This window comes from Scophthalmus maximus, chromosome 11, assembly GCF_022379125.1.
Source record: "Scophthalmus maximus strain ysfricsl-2021 chromosome 11, ASM2237912v1, whole genome shotgun sequence".
NCBI classification, from domain to species: Eukaryota; Metazoa; Chordata; class Actinopteri; order Pleuronectiformes; family Scophthalmidae; genus Scophthalmus; species Scophthalmus maximus.
The window spans coordinates 10,215,475-10,233,022 of NC_061525.1; the positions used below are offsets into that span (position 1 = coordinate 10,215,475).

Below are 17,548 nucleotides of genomic sequence, written 5' to 3' on the forward strand. Positions count from 1 at the left end.
ATCTGGTAATCTCGTACGTCTCCTAAATTATCAGAGAAACAAGATAAATGTTGGATGAGTGAAGCGAGTCAAGTGTAGTATCAGCAATTCCACAGCAGGTGGCAGTAAGTAGCTGAGGTCGTTCTATACAGTTCTGTAAAACAAGAGAAGAAGAAGGAGTGCGACGACGCCGAAGTCAGCTTACGATTCGACAGTCAAGGGGAACTTTTAATATTTAGCGAATTTCCACAACTCTTACCTTTTATTCAGAAGTAAAACAAAGGTTTGTGAACCTGACACTGTGATATACAGAGTTTTAATATTTGGCATGATCTAGTTCAGATTTGTAGTGTCCAAGTATAATATATATATATACTTTTTTGCTCTTGTTCCTCCTCCCAATAGGGTACAGTACCCTTTAAGCGGTGTTTCGGAAGCGAACTTCAGCAGCGCGCAGGAGACATGGCCGCCTACGTGAGGAGCGTGTTGTGCCTGGTGTCCAGAGAGCAACGCTCCTTTCTAACGAGCGACAGCGGCCGTGTGGTTGTGGCGGCCAAACGGTACGTCCGCGGACTGAGGAGGAGACCTGTCGCGGTGTTGTTTCCCGACGACGAGGCGGCTCCGGTGGCGAAGAGCTGCAGGCCCGCAGAGCAGCACGTGCAGAGGGAGAGGAAGGAGCCGGCGGCGGCGGAGCGTCTGGAGGGAAGAGGCCCCGTCGAGGCGAAGGGCAGAGAACACGCACCTGCGAAGTATGCGTTCAGCAATGTCACCAAGGACCAAGTGGACGGACTGCGCTTCGAGAGGGCTCTGCCCGGAGATAAGAGACTGGCGTAAGTGTGCGACAGACATCTCACAACACCGAGCCACTGACGAGCCGCCGGGGGTGTGTCGGGTCCCTGTTGACCCCCAGAGACCAGACTGTAACACTGACACGATCAGGTCATTCATCAATTAGCTGTTTGGGAGGACATTTTATAGCAAACATTCAAGATAAGCGATTAATACTTTCAGCCATAACGCTAATGCATAACTGGTACCACGTTGTCAAATGTCAAAATGTGCATGTTTCCTCGCTTTCCATCATAACTTATTACATTTGCTTAAATTAAGTTGGGCTTTATTATAACGGTGGACTCATTCCACTATTTGCTGACATTTTATTTACTGAACAATTTGGTAGTTATATATAAAAGAAATGGCACATTTACTGACAAAGAATTGTTGGTTGCAGCCTTCCATTCCTCCTGTGGTGGAATAATACAAACCTCTCCCAAGGTTTTCTGTGTTAATAATGTGACACCAAAACTAAAACCATTTTTTAAAATTAAAAATCAAAAACAAAACAATGTTAAGTTTTTTAAGTTTGACTTATTTGGAAGATGTTTAATTGTCTACTTTGTCTTAAGTAAATGATCTGAATACTGCTTGATAGTTATAAGAAGTTTTCAGCCATTGTTTTGTAAACATACATTACTGTTTTTGTAAAATGGTAATACAATTATAGTAACGTCTCACCACACCGTCTCTTTTTTGGCAGGAGGTTAGCGAGCGTCGCCCGTTCCAGGACGTTCCGAGAGCAGCAGGGTAAGATCCTCCTGGAGGGCAGGCGTTTGATCTGTGACGCCCTGGAGGCTGGCGCCAGCCCGCAGATGGTGTTCTTCAGTACAGTGGATCGGCTGAGGGAGCTGCCCATAGACAAGCTGAAGAGGGCCACGCTGGTCAAGGTCAAGTTTGAGGACATCAAGACCTGGTCTGACCTCGTGGCTCCACAGGGGGTGATCGGTGAGAGTCCCATATTACGTTTTGGTTCATTTTGAAGATCAGATATTCTGAGTCGTTGCTGACTTGTATCTCGTCCTCTACAGCCATATTTTCCCGTCCGGACCCATCACGGCTAAACTTCGCAAATACGGGTCATTCGGTGCCGTTGTCCCTGATATGCGACAATGTGCGAGACCCAGGCAACCTTGGGACCATGCTGCGATGTGCTGCTGCAGCCGGATGCTACAATGTCCTGCTCACCAAGGGTAGGAGAGAGGATGATTTCAGTGCTGCCCAGCCATAGAAAATGTCATTCCTCCCTTGCCAATAATGTTTCATGTTTTTTTTGTCTTTCCACCCACAGGCTGTGTTGATGCTTGGGAGCCTAAAGTTCTGCGTGCAGCTATGGGCGCGCATTTCCGCCTTCCCATCTATCCCAACTTGGCCTGGGGTGATGTTGAAAGTCATCTCCCTAAACCCGTGACTGTCCAAGTGGCTGACAGCGGCTGTGGCCGCGACAGAAGTAGAGAAACAGAAGATTTGCAAGTTAACGTGTCCCACAAACCCTCCAAAGCAGGAGACTATGGCTGGGTGAGCACAAGGCGCAGTCACAGTAACGTGCGCCATGAGGAATACGATTCTGACTCTGACTCTGACAATGAGGGACTTTCACTCCCTAGAATTGACGCCAAGCTGTACCATGAGAGCTGGGCTCAGAGTCCAACTGCTCTTGTGATCGGTGGTGAGACGCAAGGTCTAAGTCTAGAAGCAGCCGAGTTGGCTGAGAGGACTGGAGGCCACAGGCTCTTTATTCCTGTCGTACCTGATGTGGACAGCTTGAATTCAGCCATGGCAGCCAGTATCCTTTTGTTTGAGGGCAGGAAGCAGCTGTTAAAACTAATGCAAACATCTGGAAAGAAATGGAAAGCTGATGGGCAGTTTTCATGATGTTCCCTGTAAAGAATTCATGTTATTTTTTTTGCCTTGTGCCTTTGTTTAATAAAATGGCTCACACTAAATTATCTTCAATATTAATTTTCTGCTGATTCTCTCAGTTGATTAATTTTCCAAACATCAGAAGATAATGAACAATTAATCATAATTTCCCATAAGCTAAGGTGTTTTCCTGTTCCTTGTTTATTCAACCACCAGCACCGAACGAGAACATTTTCAGTGCACCGCCACAAATGACAAAGAAAATGAGTAGATATTCACATTATCATGATACTTGAGTTGTGAGGACGGAACAGAATCTCAGGTAATATTTATTTTTTTAATGGCTGAGACTCCCTGTCGGTCTTTGCAGCCAAAGTGTTTATGCAAATATGCAGAACCACTACACCTGAGTAAAAAGTGAGTAGTTTCCATTCCACCTGAAGTTGGTACACTAACTAAACCTTCAGTCAATCGGCACACCGTCTCCAATAATCAATGCAACATTTGCATCAACTTTCTTTGAGGCCATGGGTAAGATTTAAATATGTTGAACAAATGACCTGGTGTATTTTACATATCTAAGAGCTATGATTACGGATAGAACTTAACAGGAGAAAAACTTTGTGCTTGCCAGTGAATTTTTAATGGGCGTGAGAAGTCATGACTGAAGTAACAGAATATAGGGGTTTATACATTCAACGCTTTCGAAATGCCATTTTAGTGCCTTCAGGAATAACCCGGCCTCATTACAGGATCTTCACGGAAAATCCTCATGATGACTTTGAGATGAGAACCACAATTAACTGGCTAGAGATGACTTTCACTCGCATCGTAACACACAAGACACAGGGTTTTTAAAACATCAGTCACGGTTCTGTTACAAGCAAGTATAACGTGATCTTTACTGTATGTGCACCTGTCATACTGTTTTATTTTGCTTAAAATGGGGCCATGAAGGCTTGCGGCTACATCCAACTGAGGTTTAGCACAATTGCACTAAGTATATACGTGTGATTTAGAACTGTAAAAATGCATTGTTCTTCCTCAACATCATTCAGAAACCAAAAGTAACAAGGATCTTGCAGACATAATGCAAAGAAAAAGCAAAGAATCAGCTGAAGAATAGGTCCATTGGGTAACTCTGTGTTTTTCTCTGGAAATGCTATTGTGTGAAAAAGAAAACCAAATACTTTTCTTGAGGCCAAAAGAAGAAGAAAAACAACACAGAATCTCCATATATATTACTGTAGGGACTATAGTCAATGCAAGGCACCACAGGAGAAAGAGAGGACTCCATGAAAAGAGGAACATGTCTAAAAAAAATGTTAAAATGTCAGTAAAAAGTGAGACATCTCTCTAACAGTCTGACAAAGTCAGGAGGGGAGGTGAGAGAGACAGTGGGAAGGGTGAGGGGCCTAGCAACGGGTCAGGGTTCGATGATGGAGTGAGTCCCAATAATAGTATGTCCGATTTATATTTGGACGTCCTCTTCAGATGGGCTCTGGTTTAAGCTTCTCAGCCAGGAAGTCGCTGACAAATTGATCCACCACGGCTGACGTGATCTCCTCGACGTCGCGGACGTACTTGGCACGGGCCGACATGTCCAGGATCGTGAGCAGAGGTGCAGCCTCTGGGAGGTTAGTGTAGTCCCGCAGGGAGTCACTCATGTCATCCTGCGGCGACAGACAGAAAGAATATAGTAATACAGTGATTAATGTGATATCACATGATGTTACAGCCACAAAGTTCTGTGGCTTCAGTGCGCCAACATCAAAATTAGTAAAGTGAATCAAATTTTTTTTTGACCAGATTATCTCTCTGCTCTGAAAATTTAACTTTTACCAAAAGATTTTTCATCTAAGTTTCCTTTAATATTGTGAATAGTGTCATATAGTTTGATCCAATCTGAGGGTGGGGACCCCCTCCACTCCGGTGGACTGGACTTTTTACTGTGTCATTCCCGCCCGAATGAGTTTTTTTGACAGAGATAGATGAGGTGTATTGTCCTATGTGGTATACGCCCCAACTCTCAGTTATCAGGTCCCCCCAGTTTGAGGTTGTTGTTCTTTAAATCAAATCATTAATAGTTTCTTGAAAATGCAACACTGCAGCGCTGACAATGTACAGAGATTCAAAGACTTTCTTTTGCATAATTGAATTTTCATGTAAAATTGCCAACCGGGCGTTGGCAAGTTTGGCTTGTTGCCTCAATTCAATTTGTCCTCTCGAAGTTGATCAAATAAAACAGGTAAGAAGGAATAATCGGTGTTCTGGCTGCAACTTTTTGACAAATACAAACTGTCAAGACCTCCCAAGTACACATACGTTTGTTTAAAGGGATTGAAAGTCCAAAAAAACTGAACCGTTGCTTGATGTAGTCCATCTTCATCTACTGGATCAACGAATTACTGAACTTGCAATGTTATCAATGTCACTGAAAAGATGCAACAGGATTATGGAATCAGTTCCTGGCATGGAGGTAACTTGCTTCTATGTAAGAGGGGGCCCTTGTTTTTAATCCATCCGTGCTCACGTGGCACTTAAACAGACAAACGCTGCTTCCTCTAGCAGAAAACACGCAGAATTACAAAGAAAATTAGGACGGCAGACTTCACTTGAACCATTTCGAGTTGAGATAACATCAAATTCAGAGCCGCCTGGCACAAGCTTCGTCAATGCACGCTTCATGAAAGAGAATATGAAACTCTCCTCTCTGCTGTAGCCACAGGTAACAGAAATAAATCACTTTACCAGTCAGAAACGTTTAAAACGAGCTTGAAAGAAATTATTATTGAGAGCAAATACAAAATAGTTTCTTTCTCAGTGCTTCTGGAATTGACATCCCTGCCATTACATTGAACCATTGTTCTGGTCACACATCTTCAATAAGTCAAACGGATTCCGTGTGTTATGTTTTGTGAGGCCACACGGTTCACTTATTAAATACATGCAGCTACTTTCATTTGAGACACTTTCTGTTCCTCATGACAGCGTGACCTGGTTTCCCCTCAGCTTAGTTTGCTGGCTCAGAGGGAGACTCGCAAAGATGGAAGATCAGTTTCATATGGAACAGATTATGTTGAAAAGGCAGAACTAACAAGAAAGGGCCAGAGGGGGGCACTGCAACAAAGAGCTGGACTTCTCATGGAGGCGGTGACTCTGATGTTAATACAGTTAGTAACTGATTCATGCGCCAGTGTGAGTTTTGTCAAAACACAGTCAAAGACGGAGCGACTTTGGATGGATTTCCAGCTAAACACAACACGCGAGCGCTTCCTCCTCTCAGGCCTCTTTGTTGTGTCTTTCCTGTTATCAGAAGATCCGCAGTCTTTCTTGCTAAATGGATCAAACCGCACAATCAGCTCTCAGGCTTTTCATTGAACAGCTTGGCTGTGCCGCTACCTAAAAAGGATACGTATGCCAAGATGAAGTCTGTGACCTCTACTATGCAAAACTGCAAACAGATGGAACAGATGAGTTGCAGTGTGGTATTTTCTCTCATAAGCAGCTAACTTCCTCCGAACGGAGCCCATTTTATTATGCTGCAAATCACCATACGATGACCACTTAATATGCTTAGATGTGAGCTGTCGCTGAGAACAATGTTGTTACGAGTGAAATGCGGCTCCACCCTCCTACTGCAAATTAAAGCCTTCCCTTGCATGCTCTCTTGCAGGCATACCGAGCGTAGATTATAGATCATCTGGGCACGCGGTGTAAAGAAACCACAAAGACAGATCATTCAACAATCTGTCACTGTGGCCTTTCCAGCGCCCCCCCCCCCCCCCCCCCCCCCGATATGAGAAGATGTGCCTCAGTCATAGGAAGTCATGCATCTTCTTTTGTGTGACTTCTCTGCTTGTGTAAACTGCTTCTGCTGAGGTGCAGCCATTCCAGAGCCCCCCCGCCCCCCCTCGCTCAGAACAAAAAAGACAAAGGGCCTCTCTGCTGTAGCCCGCACTCACAGCTGTGATAAGGCTCAGCGTGTGTTTACCATGTGTAACCTGCTGGGCCATGTCGGGCTTATTCTGATTATTGACGCACTGTGGTATTTCACAGACAACGATCGTCTGATAAGGCCTGAGCTGATAATGATAACAAACCTCCCTCACTGACCTCTGCTGCTCTCAACAGTAACCGTTCATCGGTTTGAGCGAAAAATGTGAGATTAACAGCCGGCAGATTTAAAAGAACTAAAGAACCGCTCATGAGGGTGAAAAAAATTAAACTTTAAACCGCAGGTAAGAATAAAGTGTGAAAAGTAGTTATGGGAACCTATGGAAAAAAGAGCTGCACTTCACATGATCCAATTATTGGTATTCATTTTCTTAATATTCACAATGATTAAAACTAATTTCATTATCGAATAATCAGTTAAATAGTTGAATTATCGATTAATTGTTTGGTCGATAAAACACCCATCACAACATCGTCCCGACCAAGTTGATGTCACCAAATACCATGAAAGTATCTTGTTTTGTCCAACAAACAAATCATCCAATTACACCAATGTAAAGCAAAACTTTTTCTCTTTTGAGATCCTGGAATCTGTCGATCAATTATCAAATGATTCAACTGTTTCAGTTCCAGATGTCCCAAAGTCAATCAATGTCATTGGGATTCATCTTCTGGAAACCATGATTGTCTTTTATTACATTCAGCGAAGAGTTCTTGAGATATTTTAGCGAGCAGGACCAAATCTTCCAATGTGTTTTGACTTATATTTGCTAGAGAGGAAGTCCTGGGGTGTCCATGGACCCCATTGTGATCCAAAGTCAAAGCAAAAAGCCGAATCACAGGAAACGGTCACAGCTGCTTCTCCACAAAAATCGGTTCAGTTCTTGTGAGAGGGGATGATAACACCACCAGAGTTCATTTAGCAGGCAAGAGCCACTTCACAGCAGAGCTCAAAGAACAAAAGATTTCACGCTGGGTTTAAAAAATCTGTGAACTACTCTGTGGTGTGTTTTTTTTCAGTATGGTAAGAAGATCATGTGTCATTCTGCTCAGCCTGGCCTCCCCCCTGAGAGACTGCCAACATACTGCTGTCTCATGGACACAGAAAACCCAGCAGCTGGTCTGGCAAGGAGCGTGCGACTACCAGGGCAAACACGGGCCAAGGTGCAGGAGTCTGAGCCCAGATCCTGAAGCGGGAAGTGATATCTGACCGTGAACCCAGTCTGGAAATGAAACCTGGTGATTTCATAGCCGATTGAGCTTGAGCCAGGAAATTATACCTGTGCTGCATGGATGTAAAAATTATCTGGCTAAGCACGTGTGCCCTAATGGAAACAAAGCAAACCCGGACTGCAGCTATAATACGAGTGCAACATTATGCATTTGTAATAGGTCAAATAAATGTTGGCACACAGACAATAAACACAAACCTTTTACGTCAACTCTCATCTTTTCTTAAAACTCAAGCTATTCTTGGTCCGTGTACGTACGTCAATTACATTTCAAGGCCGAAATCAGGGTGGAGCAGCCTCGGACAGACGCAGGGTCAGACAGTTAGCACATGTGCAGCCACACCGGTTGAAACCCGAGCATGTCCTTTGGAGTGTGACACGAAAAAACCAGCCACGTCCTCCCACACTGCCCGGCACAGAGAGGAGGCAGGGAAACCAGAGGGCAGAGAGCAGGGGACTGAGGAGAGGTGGCTAATCTGGTAATCATGTCTGCTGATGCTGCTGCTGCTGCTGGTGTTAACTCCACCAGTTCCAGAAAGGTCAGAGCAAAATGTGATAACAAGAGTTATGAAAGCCTCCACAGTCTGTCCCACACAGGGGAGACGAGGGAGGAGATAAAAGTAGGAGATGGAAGGACGATCTGGAGCCAGTGTGAGGGAGTAGGGGACGTCTCCTCACACGCTCTGGTTCTATTAAAGAGGCACACAGTTGAACTGTGGGTGATGGATGAGTGTCTCTCTGGCAGGTTCAAGAAGCTCAATGAGGGGCCTCTAACACTGCAACCCTGACAGTTGTCAAAGTGATGGGTTAAGATACAGACCGGGGATTTACAATATGTGATTAGAGCCTGGGCGATAAACTGGCTGATATGAGCTCATCACAGATAAAGTGGTATTTGTTTTGTCTTGACCAGTTTATCTTTAGGCCGATAAGTAACAGGAAATTGCAACGCAGAAATGCACGAAATATGTTGGGAGATTTTTGTGTTTTTCCCCCAGATAGAACTGACAAACTGGTGATCGTCTCGAGAGCTGTTTTCAGACACGGAAAATGAGGTCCAGACATTTTCCGTAGGTTTGCCTTTCACATATGATGAATGCAGCGGTAGATTGTTCGAGTCAGACGCGTTCACACCAACAAGACAACTAACATTCTGTGGCGTCTGGGTAGAGCATGCAGGAGGCAGGAAATGATCATTCTGAGATCTTCTTGATGTATTCTCACATGGGCTCGCTCGGACGTTTTCTTCAACATTCGCAGACTTTTGCATTCTCGCATACAGCCCCTTTCAGGAAAGTGTCTGAAAGTATCTTTGATTAAAGTTCTTCAATAAATCCCCCAAAAAAATGGCTACAATCAATATTCCTATATTAATAATGGATCATGTGACAATATGTGTTTGCTCATACTGACAAACCCACAGATAAACATCACACACACACACTACAGTTCCCGTCTGACCCACAACCCACGACCTGCTCAGCACCAAGCAGCAGACAAAGTTAGCAACTAGCTGATGAACACAGTCGAGAGTTTTGCGACAGATATTGCTTAGTACATATCTTGCTATATATATATATTATGGGCTGATAAATCATTTCATTATTGTGGTCTATAGACACTGTGTTTGATAACTAAAGCACATTACCAAGCACAGCAAAACAAACCCCAACGTGCTACCGTTTGTCATATTCCACTCTCGGCCATGCAAGTGCGTGTGAAATGGCATTTTACTCTGTCTTGAGTGGCTTATCTCACCTCTCCAGCCACAAAGAACAGAAGCGGCGTCTCCTCCTCCTTGGCTTTGTACTTTGCCATGAGCTTCTCCGCTATTGGTTGAATCAGCTGCTTGGCAGGCTCCAGTTCCCCCTCCTCTTCGGCATCTGAACAAACCGGGGGAAGAGACACGGAAGGATGTTAAAACTATGACTAACTAAAACAGCCACCTGGGAGAGGAAAAATGCACAGAGTGAGTGAAATGGGAGGCAAGGGAGGCGAGATGACTGGTGGTCAGATGAGAGTAGAGACAAAGGAAACTACAGATGGTGTCCATCTCGTTTTACAATCTGGTTTGACCTGGAGAGACGCCAGGATGGTCTCAGATTTGAAGGGTCAGCACTTTGAAACCTCTTCACTGACACCGGCGTGCTGTTGTCCCATATTATAATGTCGTCACTGCTGCCCTGGATTCATGTCTAAATCATTCTTCTATGCTACTCATGAACCTACTGCTTTTTCCTTCTTTGCACCTCCTGTATATAAATATATAGATATACACTAGAAACATGTCACAAAGACCATTGGCCAGTGAAAGAATTTTCCATGGAGTCTGACATTCAATATCCTCCACATAAATGCCACTTCATTCATGCACAAGCAGCTCCGGGCAGAGCCCCATGCGGAGCAGCACAGGCTGCATCATAAATGCCTGTTTACTCACTCACCCACAAACAGGACGAGGCAGGGCCCCTCGTGGAGCTGCACGGCGTTGGACTCGCTGAGCTCCAGCACGGGCCGGGGGTGCCAGGGAAAGAGCCGGCACTCGGGGTCGTTCAGCACCTCCACGCGGCCCTGTCGCGTGATCATGTGACCCTCTGCGTCCAGCAGAATCAGCGTGGGAATACCTAGAGGGAAAAAAATGAGGTGAGGATGGTGTGAGAGCAAGACAAAGGGAGGAGGGGAGGAAATGGGCAACAGTGTGGGAGGTGGTTTAGGTCATTTCCCCGAGTTATGACGCAGACCGCTCCCTCTCCCACTGAGATTTTCTTTTGTTGTGTGAAGCCTTTTCTGACCAGTTGTTGCCTCTCTGGTGACTTTGATCTCGCTACATCCCTGTCCACTTTCACTTCTGATGTGACCACCGCTCAAGTGGGACTTGTCTCCCTTCTCATTGGCTCTCATCATCTAACCGATTACAGTCTTGTGGCCTTATCTTACAGCATTGACAGAAACACCGTCCGGGTGCATGAATCAGTGTGCGTGTGTGTGTGTGTGTGTGTGTGTGTGTGTGTGTGTGTGTGTGTGTGTGTGTGTGGGGGGGGGGGGGGGGGGGGGGGGCATTAAGAATGGCAGGGTTTTGAAGGGAAAAGGGGCAGTGTTGACTCGTCCTCTGTGCATTCCTTGCATTCTTTGAAGTAAAGGCCGAGAGCCAGCTCTTGCTAACTTCATCCACAACCCTCCGCACGCACGCACGCACGCACGCACACACACACAGACACGCACACACAGACACGCACAGATGGGAATAATGAGAATAGAGCGAGGCACAGAGGGAGGGGCAGCACTTCCTCAGCAAACAAGACAGTAAACTTGATAACCGGCCCACATTCCTCAGGCTGTAGGGTGCTGCAATCGGTGCTGCTGCATTCGCCTGTCCAGCACAGAGAGCTGTCAGCCATTGTGTCAGTTTTTCAGGGCGTGACATAACTAAGCATGTCCAAAAAAAACAAAAAAACCCTCTCTCCTCTCAGCTTGAATATCTGAAGCAACATCTATGAGGAGGAGGTGGCTGTAGTGTACCTTGTATTCCATAGAGTCTGTTAAGCCGTGATCTCCGAGCCTCATCTGAATATGGCACCGCCACCCACGGCATCTCGCTGAAGTACTGCATGAAGGACTCCTCTGACCTGGAAAGGTGGGAGAGCAACAATAAGCAACGCAAAACAGATGTCGACCTGGTGGTGTCAATGAACAGCGGAATAGAGACGCGGGATCATTGGAGTTCTTGACGGACAAGAGACAAATGTTTGTGTCAATAAACATGATCCTGTTCCACGTTCTTGCACAGTGACTCTCACCTGTCGGCGCTCACAAACACGATCTCGAACTTTTGACCCGACTCTTTGACAATTCGATATGATTCCACCAACACCCGGGTCAAACTGCGGCACGGCGGACACTGATCGAGAGAAGGAAGAGAAAAGGAGAGGAAATTAATTTGTGAATGCACAGTACACAAATGTGACGGGTTACTGCAGCAGCTTCCACTGCTTTGGGTACTTCCCAGCTCTCCTCCTCTGTGTCACCAAACACTTCAAACTAGTAATTCTCCCTTGTTTTGTGTCAAAACAAACGTCTTAAATCACTAATCCTGCAGTTATACTCTTGAGGACATAATCGTGTGTGTGTGTGTGTGTGTGTGTGTGAAGACGCCACACTATACTCAGGCAGGGGAAGCAGTGGTATGGTTGGCATTAACATGACATCACACTGCCATGGCAGCGGGAAGGTCCAACCCCTCTGCGCTCTGTTTTCCCTCTGTCAGCATTTGAAGGTTTTGGTTTTCCTTTGCTTTCCTAATGGTGAGCGTATTATATTTACCCCAGACAAGGTAAATAATTCATGCAATTAATGTTTTTGGGGTAATTTTCTTCAATTGCTACAAAGAAGTCTTCATTACCTCTGGTAAGAGTGAGGATGGATCAATCGAGTTGTTAGTATATTACAGTAGATATCCTATGACTATATGACTCATTGATAAAATATTGGAATGTTATTAATGGAGGTATTTGGTGAAACATAGATTTGTATCAATGTCATGAAACCCTACACTGTTATGAAGCAATGTGACGAATATTTTGGGGGAAACTAACATATTATTGCCTCATGAAACTGACATGATGGTCTTTTTTGCAAACACTTGCAAAGCACAGATACAGAGCACAATTACCTTTCTTTTGGAATTATGTTTCTGGACACCAGAGTAGCAGTAAATCGATTGAAGCTTTGTCCAGTATTCAAACTCTGTTTTTGGTCTCAACCAACTGCGGAGGGAACCGTCTGGCTCTTTCGCTGCTAAATGCTCCATTATGTTCCCCAGCTAGTCCCTAACCTCGTCTGTCTGGGCCTGGGCAATCGAGTACAGTGGGTTTTAGGAAACCTTTTTTCACTGAAAACAGCTTCCCTGCTGCGACTGAAAATGATTCTATAAGAGCAGTAAGAGGGAACCAAAACGGTCAAGAGCAGTTTATACCTCTGCATCGATCTTATGCTGGAGTATAAGCATGCCTTCATGTTGTGGCCCCCCCAAAAAATGGCCGCTTTAATTGCTTCTTTCAAATTCTTAGGTTGTAAATATCTTGCATGCTATTTTTGGTTCCCGTTAATAATATCTCATATGCAGTAAAACTGCACTTCTAATTTATTAACTAGGTACAGACAATATTCAATTAATATCTATTAACAACAGTGGATACAGTATGTCAAGCACCGTCATTGATCCAGTCACACACACTCATCACAACAACACAAAGGGAGAGTGGGCGTGAGAGTATGGAGAACAAAGCTTCAATCGATTTACTGCTCATTACTGGACCCCGTCCTCGGCTGCTCATAGAGGTAAACCTGAGGGAAACCCCGTAAATTATGTTGCAAACTCATTATAGTGTGTACAGTGTGGTGTCAAAGCCATGACATCATAAATCCGTCTTAGTTTATGTGGGTCTTTGTCTGCTGATATTTGTCAAAGAACTAGGTTTTTGTTTTAAGATTTATTGTGTGATGTTAATCCAAGAAGAAACATTCACCTCACACTGCAGGCGAAAGAGCAACGTCTCACGTTACCCTGTCATGGGCCATTTAAGGTCCCTAGAACATTAGAAGAAAAACTTAAAATATACTTGTGTGTGTAAATGGATGCCAGGGCCAGGTGCTGGAATTTCATGTTTGTAAAATGACTTTAACGGCGGACAGATTTATGTGCGAGAATATGTGGTGTAAAAACACTGCAAGTTAAGTCTGGTAATGGCTTTTGTGACTTGTCCTTCTCAATTTTGTGTGGGCCTGGGGTTTGAGCCAGCATCCAGGCGTCACCATTCTGAAGAGCCTGTCTCCGAGGCTGCGGCTCTGGCAGCTGCCGTGCTGACATGGCCTCGGCAGCCTGCGCCGCATCTCATCATGAGCGGATGTCATCCGCAGATGATATAATGCCTAGCATGCATCACCGAGTCATGACCTTCACTGGCTATTAGCAGCTCCAGAACAGAAAGAGACAATAGTGATGATGTCAGTCGGGTGTGGTGACCGACGGTAACTCTGAAAAAGGTCCAGAGGTGGCGGCGAAAGGATTGACGGGCAGAGTTAACCGCCGTTAATGTAAACACACAGACACAATGGAGTCGCCTCCCTTCTCCTGCTCCTCTCCCTTATCGGTCCCGACTACCTGCTCTGCCTCTTCCTGCTCCGCTGCGCTGCCACACTGCCCTCTCTTCTCTCCGGTGTCTCAGTGTTTTGACAGAGATAGGAGGCATTGTCTTTGTTCTCTGCTCCCCGTTCTCACCCAGTGTGCAGAGAAGTACACTCCCACGTAGTGTCCCTCCAGAGAGCTGCTGTCTGTTGTCTGCCTGTTGTTCCTGAGCAGAGGCCCTGCCACCACCTCCGCAAATGGCTTCGGCCCCCAGGGGAACTCCAGGCCTGGCAGAGGGTGGGGAAGCGGAGGGGGCAATGAAAAGAGGGGGGAAAAAAAATCAAGAAAAGAAAAGAAAGACATGTATGAAAACAAGGGTATAGCAGCTCTGTGAGGCTTCGACAGAGCATTGAGCTGAATGTGAATATGCCCACAATGGAAACATGCTGGTGTTCACCACATTCACTAGTATAGTTGAGCACGCTAACATAACAGAAGGTAATGGAAATATCATTAGTTTTGCAAGCATCATATGGCCACAAACAAAAGCATTGGATGTATATAAATATATGAATATGTGAATATATCCTGTAGACATTCATCGCAAAACCTTAACCAGCCTCACCACTCTAATGTACCCACTGATGCATTAGAGGAAATGTCAGGGGATCATTGGGATTTACTGTCTGGGAACCATGACCGACGTGAACCTTTCTTGGCAACGATTTGTTTTGATATTTCAGTCTGGACCCTGGAGTGCAGCCAACGTGGCTAAAAATCATGTTTCAATTACATGGAAGAACCGGGGACACTCTCTATGTCTCCGTCACGGCTGTTTGTTTTGTTTTCAAAATGTCATGTGCACTTGTCCTGTCTACATTACGTACAGGCTTTTTTTGCTGTTGTGCATGACATCTGCTTTTGCAAACACAAACCAGATGCAAAATATGATTTTAATGATGACTGAAAGCCATGCCTCTCTTACGAGGCTGGACGTCTGCCAGATATACCTCCACCTTGCCCTCTTTCACACATTCAGTCCCTTTTCAAGGTGTCTTCGTTGTTACCGTCGAGCTCGGGAGATGCGTTGGTGCAGCTGAATTAAAAAGAAAGGGGGGGGGGGGGGGGGGGGGTCATAAATGAAACCTTGTATGGTTGGTTCCTAATGGGCTCTTTATGCGAGCACAGTTGTTTAGGGCTTCATTAGGCAGGAATGACACGTCTGCAGTGCGCTGGCGCAGCCTTTTATTGTTGTACTGATGTAGAAGTGCACTCCATCGTTACGCTGCAGGCTAGTCAGCCGCCACTCAGGTCGGGCCTTTCACGGAGAGTGAAAAGCAGAGGTTCCTGAATCATTCACCCGCTCCTCCCAGTCTTGATGTATGACAAACTTGAACTGCCCGTTTTCTCCCCTAACCACAGCTGCTGTAGCTGAATTGCTTGGTCACTTGAAGAACTGCTCTCAGTTTGCACCAATGCAGAAAAACAGAGACCTAAAACAATAACAAAGCTATGGTTTTCTTTAAGAGGGGGTGTAGCAATGGTAGAAAATCCCAGCTGATCAAGTGCCAGTGTCCTTCTTTGCAGCTGACGCCAGAGATTAATCTCTTCTGTAGCCACATCTACTTTGGAAGAACAGTTAATGCATCATGGAAATAATACTGCAGGCAAGGACTGGCTTTTATTTGGCAGACAGTGAAATCTGTCATAGTACTCATTCTGCTGTGCTGCCTCTATTCTTCCTTCTCACATGACTAATGGCACTTTCTTTCCCCCCTGGATGACCAGAGCATAAAAGAGGCAGCGTTTTAAAATATTAAGATCTTCTCAGCAGCAGAGGACGTCCTCTGTACAAGAGAGGAATGCAAGCCTGCTCTTGTTAATTCTCCGTCTCCACTTCAAAGTGCAGAAATTATAGGGTTTGCAGGCAAGGGAGTGAGACACAGACACGTTACAATACTCGCACAGCACCATAATTATGGCAGCATCGACACAAACGAGGGGGAACAAAAGTTATTGCAAAATGTTTGGGCCAAATGGTGAGTGATGTGGCACGGCAATATCTGCACAGGGAGCCAGGCATTCGGTAAACATCATTACAGAGAAACAGTGTGTGTGTGAGTGTGTGTGTGTGTGTGTTTGTGTGTGTGTCTGTGCAGGTGTAAACTTAATTACGGCACTTATTTCGTTTTGGTTAACTCCATCATCCGCTCAAGTTTTGTGACACACTGAGGTAAACAAGATATTTTTAGTTGGAACAATTATTATCTATAATTATTATCTATAATATTTATCTTGAACTGTTGCAGTTTTGATTCTTACTCCAATCGTTATGTATTAGCACTCACAGCACTGTGACATAAGGAGTCTTTCTATTCACCTGTTTTCACTGCACATTTTGAGTGGAAATTGGAGTGGAAATTGAAGAAATTAAAGAATTTACTTGGGTGGAAAAGTTGGTATAAACAAAATGCGTCAAAGTGCGACAGAAACAGATTGAGCAAATAGGTCATGATGTACATGAAGCTGTGTCTTTTCCACTAAAGTGACAGGAGAAGATTGAAACATTACAAAACTAAAATATATTATATAATATCTCATATATCGTATTTCCATCATATTGTTTTAAGCTTCGACTGAAGCTCTTTTAATTAGGTCGTCTTGTTGCACCATCCTCCTCCTCTCCTGCAGCACGGTTAACGTTTGCTCTACATTTAGCAAACCTGGCTTATCATTACCGATTATGTTTGACATTGAGTTGCTCGTTCATGCCCCCTTGCCTCGGGGGGATTTCAGGTCCTACCTGCTGTTGTTTTACAAGTATACGCTGAAACGATCTGATGTGAGAGTGAGTGAATTTGGGTGTGTTACCATCCTGCGTGTTTAAAGAGATAATTCAAGAAAAACAGCAACCCACTTGTTTACCACGGCCCTGAGAGGAATGTTACCCGCAAGCTATGGGTGTATGAAATTATCTATAATGTTCTGTCCTTTGGATCCCAAATGTCTTCCTATTACCCCATTGAAAAGTGATATTTTGGGGGTTGAATTGATGGCGATAGGGATTAGAGTTCAGCAAGGAAGAGTAAGGTAAGAGCTTGAGGTCAGGGAATGAAAATAAATCAGTGGGATTGCTGCGGTGACTGGATCTCACCTTTGGGGTCATCTCTCACCACCAGTAGACCATTTCGACACACCACCTTCCCCGTAGCTGCGTCCACAAACACCAGCGATGGGATACTGGTTACCTTGTACTTGTTCCACAGCTTCATCTGTGGAGAGGAAAGGATGAGAAGAGAGGAGAGGTTGGAAAAAAAGAAGAAGAACTGAAGGGAAAAACTCCAAATAACACACTCAAATGAATTTTAATTCCACAGCTGGAAAATCTGTTTAACGCAGTCTAAAATTATGTCTTCGGTGCAGCAGAAGCAGAAGTATGTTCACCTGAAATACAACACTATGGACAAGACAAATGTCAGAAGAGTGCTATTTGTATTTTACAGGCCAAACACCCTCCCTGTCATTTTAAAGAGACTCAGGAGACTAGAAGGTAGAAGAA

At 44.8% G+C, this 17,548-nt stretch overlaps 2 protein-coding genes across 5 annotated transcripts in view; one reads left to right on the forward strand and one right to left on the reverse strand.

Annotated features, from left to right (window-relative positions):
• Window positions 1–102: 102 nt before the first annotated feature.
• On the forward strand, window positions 103–2,769 carry mrm3a (mitochondrial rRNA methyltransferase 3a). 3 transcript variants are annotated; one of them, XM_035623685.2, is made up of 6 exons: window positions 103–262; window positions 385–666; window positions 700–809; window positions 1,517–1,761; window positions 1,845–2,006; window positions 2,105–2,769. In XM_035623685.2, exons 2-6 carry the CDS (start codon window positions 442–444, stop codon window positions 2,686–2,688), a joined length of 1,326 nt encoding a protein of 441 aa, XP_035479578.1. In that variant the 5' UTR covers window positions 103–262; window positions 385–441; the 3' UTR covers window positions 2,689–2,769. The 3 variants fall into 3 exon arrangements, with proteins under 3 accessions (XP_035479578.1, XP_035479575.1, XP_035479577.1); XM_035623682.2 differs by having other exon boundaries at window positions 385–809; XM_035623684.2 differs by having other exon boundaries at window positions 392–809.
• Window positions 2,770–3,296: 527 nt separating this feature from the next.
• The window catches only part of nxn (nucleoredoxin), a 53,073-nt gene continuing 38,821 nt past the window's right edge, over window positions 3,297–17,548 (reverse strand). For both annotated transcript variants that reach the window (XM_035623687.2, XM_035623688.1), the window contains exons 2-8: window positions 17,144–17,261; window positions 14,143–14,276; window positions 11,663–11,763; window positions 11,385–11,491; window positions 10,310–10,489; window positions 9,624–9,748; window positions 3,297–4,349 (exon numbers count right to left, since the gene is read on the reverse strand). In XM_035623687.2, the coding sequence (XP_035479580.1) occupies window positions 4,167–4,349; window positions 9,624–9,748; window positions 10,310–10,489; window positions 11,385–11,491; window positions 11,663–11,763; window positions 14,143–14,276; window positions 17,144–17,261 (948 nt within the window). In that variant the 3' untranslated portion in view covers window positions 3,297–4,166. The remainder of the gene's footprint in view (window positions 4,350–9,623; window positions 9,749–10,309; window positions 10,490–11,384; window positions 11,492–11,662; window positions 11,764–14,142; window positions 14,277–17,143; window positions 17,262–17,548) is intronic.